Source organism: Phaethon lepturus, unplaced genomic scaffold (genome assembly GCF_000687285.1).
Source record: "Phaethon lepturus isolate BGI_N335 unplaced genomic scaffold, ASM68728v1 scaffold40393, whole genome shotgun sequence".
In the NCBI taxonomy this organism is placed as follows: domain Eukaryota; kingdom Metazoa; phylum Chordata; class Aves; order Phaethontiformes; family Phaethontidae; genus Phaethon; species Phaethon lepturus.
This window is the reverse complement of record NW_010529081.1, coordinates 41,546-48,193: the sequence shown is the minus strand read 5'-3', so window position 1 is coordinate 48,193 and position 6,648 is coordinate 41,546. Positions and strand designations below refer to the sequence as shown.

Here is a 6,648-nt window from a genome sequence, read left to right as displayed (position 1 = left end):
ATTAAATATACTATTTCTTAATAGTATATTTAATATATAAAATAGAAACCTTGATTTCTAGGGAACCTTGGAGGATCAAATCATTCAAGCAAACCCAGCCCTAGAAGCTTTTGGAAATGCCAAAACCCTGAGAAATGACAACTCTTCACGTTTTGTAAGTCTGTAACATAACGTAATGATGTCCTCTTCAACCATGGCCAGTTAATAACATCTTTGTAATAACCCCTTCATAAGTTGATTCTCATTTTGTCCACTAAAATGGTCGGATTTCCACACGGTGGAAGAATAATGAAGTAGCATCTAACCAGGAAAAACTACGGGAAGGATTAAAGATAAAAAGAAACAAAGAAATATCCCTGAATAATTGTTTAAACGGTCCAAAAGGAACGGCACGAGGATGGCAGCCTGAGCTTATAGCCCGTGCTTCCCTAACAAATCCAGTTAAAAATGAAATGGGAAGGGGTAGAGAGGGTCAGAGGTGGAAAGCATCTGTGGAAAGCAACACAATTGTATAAGGAGTTTGTCAGCTGGAATGGAAATTAATTATTTTAAAACGTTGATGTGTTTGAATATGATAAATTAAATGAAAACTACTCGATTTTTATGAAATTTGGGAGGATGAATATGCAAATTTAATGGGCAAAGCAGTGTAAAACCACAGCACCCTCCTGACATAAGTAGTTGCATACCAAGTTAGTTAGGGCTGCAAATGAGGAGGAATCAAAAAAGGAGCCTGTGTGTCTCATGCCCAGGCTTATTGCTCCGAGTCCTGCATTACAGTAAACCTGCATCGTGAAACTGGAAGCTACATGCATTCCCGTATCTTAGCCTGGCAGATAAGTACACTGTAATCCTTTTCCCACAAGCTGATTACATAGCTGTATGTATAGATTTAATCTTGGAAAAGTGTAAGATCATTGTTTAATATTTCTCATTGAAAATCGGCCTGTGCAAAGTTAGGCAGCGAGCATAAACTGATTCTTCGGGCCAAATGGCTGCCTTCAAGCAGCACCCTTTGTTTCCTTCTGTGTGTACTATATGCACTAATTAGAATATTCTTCTGTGTGAATTAGGGTAAATTTATCCGAATCCATTTTGGAACCACAGGCAAGCTGTCATCTGCTGATATTGAGATTTGTAAGCAGAAAACTCTCTCCTTTTAAAAAATACAATTGCTCATCTGGAAGCTGGGAGAACCTTTCTCACTGAATTTTCCTTTGTGCGACTAGATTTATTGGAGAAATCCCGAGTGATTTTCCAGCAACCGGGCGAAAGAGACTATCACATCTTCTACCAAATCCTGTCAGGAAAGAAACCAGAGTTACTGGGTAAGCGTTATGTGGATCTACAGCTTTTAAGAACCAACCTTCAGCTGAATAGACAGTGGCTGAGGAGGGGGCAGGGGCAAACCCATGTGCAGAAAAGCCCTTACGTTTCCACTTGATGAAACTGGACTTCCACTGTCAAATACACTCTTTTAAAGATACCATTCCAATGGCAGCAACAGAGTCCATTTTTCTGTGATATACTGATGCAGGAACCCTATAAAGTGAAGTGGTATTACAGATTAGTCTAAAGGTAATGAGATTCAGACAGGACTTCTAAACCATAGCATTATAAAGGCAAAAAACATCACACTGAATTTGTGTAATCCAAGGTCTCGAAACATCTGGAAAATGCTACGCCTCCCAAAGCATTTGTGATGATAAAACTTTAATTATGCAGATTTTCACATATGAGGGGATCTGCGTGTAGGTCCATGAAGAAGAGCTGATTTCCTCTCTCTGCCCCAAGTGCCAAAACTGGCATCCTAGCACGCGGCGCAGCGAGAGAGAATATGCAAAGCTGCCTGCTGCAGATTATGGGGCGATTACCCCTTTCAAGCTCCTCCTGGCTGAGCGCGGTCCTGTAGACCTGCTGGAGAAGAGCAGAGAGCAGATGAGATCTCGCTGCTCCCATCGCCTAACGCTTTGAATAAAACCTTCACCGGTTATTTAAGTGATGTGGCTTGCTGACTTTGATTTGTGCTCTGAGGGAACACATTTTTAAAAATCCATTGAAGAGTCACTTTATTGCTCCACTAAACTCCTACTAAGCCATAGCAATCATAATCCGTTTTGAAGTGTTATTATCCTGACAGTGCGTGGTCAAGTCCCTAACCCTCTTAGTTTTCATGTGGCCTAATTAATGACGATTACGGGAAAGATTTCAAGGAAGCATTGCACTGAGATTCCTGTGTGAATCCCTGTGCTGGGAAAACATGCGCTTTCCCATAAACCATCTGTCTGTGTACTCTACAACAGCACACACTTTTCTGGCCAGCAGGATCATGTCTGCAGGCTCTTGAAGAGGCTGAAACCAATGAGGACTTTGTTTTGTAGACAAGAAATGTATGTGTTTGTATATAAATACGTACATATCTAAATATAGATAAGTATAGGTACAGAAAAATATAAATGTAGATAAATGAATGCATAACATAGTGACTACATTGCAAAGTACCAAAGACTTACAGAGAATGTTATATACACATATATTGATAGACATGTATATATTTACATACATACATATTTAGACGTGTAGGTGTGTGTATATGAATATAAAAGATTAAAATCTAGACGAAACCTTGGTCTGCTGAATGTGAGTGAAACTTTCTGTCGCTTTAGGGTAACAGGAGTCTCCCTGTAGTTTTGGAGCCAGCTAGATTTCTAGAAGACAACTCTACATTTTTGGGTTTTAATGTGAAAGGAAAAGAAAAAGGAGAGACAGACAGTGCCATATTTAGACTTTTGTTTATCAAGAGCCAAGCGTCTTCTCCAAAGAGTCCTGGAAGTCATTATTTTGTTAGTCTATTATAAAAGAGAAGAATGATGCCCATTGTCCCTGTCTTGGACCATACCAAAATCTTTTTCTCCTCTGTACTTGTATGGGATTTTTACCCCTACAGGCAGAAAGTAGGGCTATATGGGAAATGATGAACTCGGTATACTGCAAAACATGTTTAATGGATGTGTATGCAGTATTCCCATACTCTTTTTACTCATGTTTTCTCTAAATCTTGATCTTCAGACTGGAATAGTAGAATTAGAAAGTAGGTTGCTGCCCTGCAGTTGTAAAAAAACCCAAAATACAACTTTATACGCAGTTGTGCAGAGACAAATGATTATCAGAGTTGAGCTTTTGATCTCCGTTTTTGGGGGGATATCCTGAAAGGATGGCAATTTTTACCTTGGAATTTCTTTTACAGATATGCTACTGGTATCGACCAACCCGTATGACTACCACTTTTGCTCACAAGGAGTAGTTACTGTGGACAACTTGGATGATGGAGAAGAATTGATGGCAACGGATGTAAGCCTGTATTGATTTGACTTACTGCTTCATAGATTAGGTGCATGTGGGGAGGAAAATTGGTGTCAGGAGCCTAACTTCTGTCACTGAAACTATTGGACTAAAGTGAAAGTAGAAACGGGTCTTAACTGCATTCATACTATGAAGCACGAGGCCCAATAAACTATTACACTTCTGCATCTGGCCTTGCTCCATGTAATGCTCATGGGCACAATGTTCTTATAGTTTTGATATATCAATGCTAGATAAAGGGAGCTCTCCTTCTGCTCCCCAGACACCACTAGGTCTTCAGGGTGTTCCAGTGTCTGCTTTGTGAGACAACACTCCTTGGCAGGTTAGTAGTATCTGCCATGCAAAAGTAGATTGCAGGGTAGCAAAATGCCATTGGTTCTGAAGAGAGAAGTGACAAAATATCTATGTTTCCCTTTCACAGCAAGCCATGGACATCTTGGGATTTGTGCCAGATGAGAAGACTGGTTCCTACAAGCTCACAGGTGCCATCATGCACTTTGGGAACATGAAATTCAAACAAAGACCCAGAGAAGAGCAGGCAGAGGCTGATGGCACTGAAAGTAAGAATAACACATAACATTAGTCCTTACCTTCAAAAGACTGTCACGTATTATGCACTGTGAGGAAGAAGCAGCCTGTTTGCTTTGGTCTTGCACAATGTAGCTCCTGCTCAACCAAGAGTGCCGTGCTTTATTTGCAGCAGTGGCTTGTTCAGTGGTGGGTAATTTTACTTAATAGAAGGTGAATAGACACAGTTAGAGTAACCCACTGAAATTCCATTTTTGTGATAATTTGAACAAAATGGTTGTAAATAGTTGTTACCTTAGCTTTCTCTTTCATATCTTCAGGTCTTACTTCTTTAGTTCCTCTTGCACCTGAAACTGTCTATAACCAGTATGGAGAAATGTTCTTTTCCCTATAGCCAAAGAGCTTCTCAAGTGTGATTCTTGCAGAAATTGGGGCCTGAGGTAGCTAGATGACCTTCTCTACCACAAGGGAGAGTACAGGCACACCTAACACAAATCACTAAAAGAGCAAGGTCTTTACGCAGTTTCTCTTTGGAAGTGGGTGTACTTAATACCTTTTTCTTGGCTAGGCATGCTTCCATGTAAGAGTTCAAAGCCAGTTGAAACCTTGTTTCTCTTGACCAGGTGCTGACAAAGCTGCCTACCTAATGGGAATCAACTCGTCTGATTTGATTAAGGGTTTATTGCACCCTAGAGTGAAAGTTGGCAATGAGTATGTGACCAAAGGTCAAAGTGTTGAACAGGTAAGGAGAAGCTTTCAGGGTATTTGGATGCCCATCCTGCAAGCCTTAAGGATTCATCTGTAACATCTTAGACAGACAGCTGCTAGAAATATTAACACGTACCTCTAGTACCTGTTCTCATTTTATATCCCCAAACAGTGTGGGAAACTGGTAAAGAGATTGACAAAGGAATAGTGGCCAGCACTGCCTTTGATAGGTTTGTTTTTCTGGTGCGTTTGTAGCAGCCACTCAAGGAAGCCAGGTGCAGCAAAACCATATGGGGATTGATACCTCATTCTGGATGAGAATAGTTACATGGAAGCCATGGATTATTTATTCACTCATCACTCATTCATTATTCATGTAATTTTAAGCTCTGTGTGACCTCAGTCAGCTAAAGGCAATATTCACTTAGACATCTCTCTTAATTTATGAAACAAAAGTCCTTGAGTTAGCACTTGCTGCAGCTGTAGTAGTATTGTAGAAGATGCTGCAGCATTTTGGTTACAATGAAAATTGTTGTTTGAAGATAGGCTGTGGTACAGGCTCAGAAACTAGAAAACTGCTGGAGAGAGGTCCATCCTATTGGTGTAGTCATGCATAGGCTAAAGAAGAGACTTTTGAGAGACTTCCTATGGCCTGCTTATGCCATAGCGTCTCTCAAAAATTAGAAGCAAATGGCAATGAGCAACTTGAGCACAGACCTCTCCTATTCTGGCAGTAGCTCTGGACATCATGGCTGGCATCTGGCCCATGATCTTTCTGGCACCTAACTTCCATGGCAATGTAAGGGATTAAAATCTTTGCAACTTGCTGTCTAGCTGTTTCCCAAGAGGTACTTTACTAGCACTTGATATATATGTTAGTATACATAGCAGCAATTTGAAGAAAGGTCAGCATAGATAATGGGAGAAGCTGTGTGTTGTATTAAGTATGCCTTGTGATTATAAGAACCATTGTGAAATTTCATTTAAACCATAAGTAGGGATGGAAATAGGCTACTGCACTGAAATCCTTTTGTTCCACACAGCGGTATTTTGGAACATGTATTTTAGGTTTTGTATGCTGTTGGAGCCTTATCTAAGGCAGTGTACGATCGAATGTTCAAATGGCTGGTGGTCCGTATCAACAAGACCTTGGACACTAAGCTGCCAAGACAGTTCTTCATTGGAGTCCTGGATATTGCTGGGTTTGAAATCTTTGATGTGAGTATTAATGTGCAAGGACTTGGTGGAAGGACATAAAAGTTACCAAGCAATAGCTCTTGGGTGAGCATTTCTTTTTCTAAATGAACAGAAGGCAAAGTGCTGAGAAAGTCATAAAGCAAATAGTGTATATGATTTTACAAGGTTATTCCATTAATACATGTAGAAAACACTCAGCATTTAGCACAGCTGGTCATGCTGATAGTTCCTGGAGAACAAGAGGGTGGCAACCTTTAGCAGAGACAACATCTCATATGCTTCGGGCTCTGTTTTAGGAGAATGTATTCTTCCCACTCTTTGAGAGAAAGCATCTTTTATAGGATATGGTATTTCTTCCTCTTTGTATCTCAAGATATATATCTCTACCTTGATATAAGAAAGACATTTTTTACAGTGAGAACAATCATTCACTGGGATGACCTCCCCAAGGATTTTCTAGAGTCCCTGTCACTGGAGGTTTTCAAGATGTGATTGGGCAGGGTGCTAGACAATCTCATCTAGGATCCCTCTCCCACGAAAGGTTGGACTAGATGATCTTTTGAGGTCCCTTCCCAACTGGGCTGTTCTGCGATTCTATCATCGTTGTAAACAAGCGTATGTGAGAAAAGCATGTCACAACTTCTGTTTCTCAGGATCCATTCCTGAAGATAATTGCTTAATGGTACATGTTGCTCTCTGTACACAGCAGAGCAAAGAGCACATTGACTCTGCTTTACAGGGCTGATGTGGCAATTGCTGCTGAAGGAAAGGCATGTGCATCCTGAGGGACCTGAACAAATCTGGGCATCCTCATACTCTGGAGGACAGCACATGAGGCAGCCAGCAGCCTGC

The 6,648-nt window shown here is 40.7% G+C and overlaps 1 protein-coding gene across 1 annotated transcript in view; it reads left to right on the top strand.

Annotated features, from left to right (window-relative positions):
- Positions 1-61: 61 nt before the first annotated feature.
- The window catches only part of LOC104618289 (myosin heavy chain, cardiac muscle isoform), a gene marked incomplete at its 5' end in the record, with an annotated part of 36,106 nt that continues 29,519 nt past the window's right edge, over positions 62-6,648 (top strand). Inside the window, 7 exons of the mRNA XM_010283839.1 lie at positions 62-154; positions 1,074-1,137; positions 1,230-1,328; positions 3,248-3,351; positions 3,785-3,923; positions 4,515-4,633; positions 5,668-5,817. Coding sequence (XP_010282141.1) covers positions 62-154; positions 1,074-1,137; positions 1,230-1,328; positions 3,248-3,351; positions 3,785-3,923; positions 4,515-4,633; positions 5,668-5,817 — 768 coding nt within the window. The remainder of the gene's footprint in view (positions 155-1,073; positions 1,138-1,229; positions 1,329-3,247; positions 3,352-3,784; positions 3,924-4,514; positions 4,634-5,667; positions 5,818-6,648) is intronic.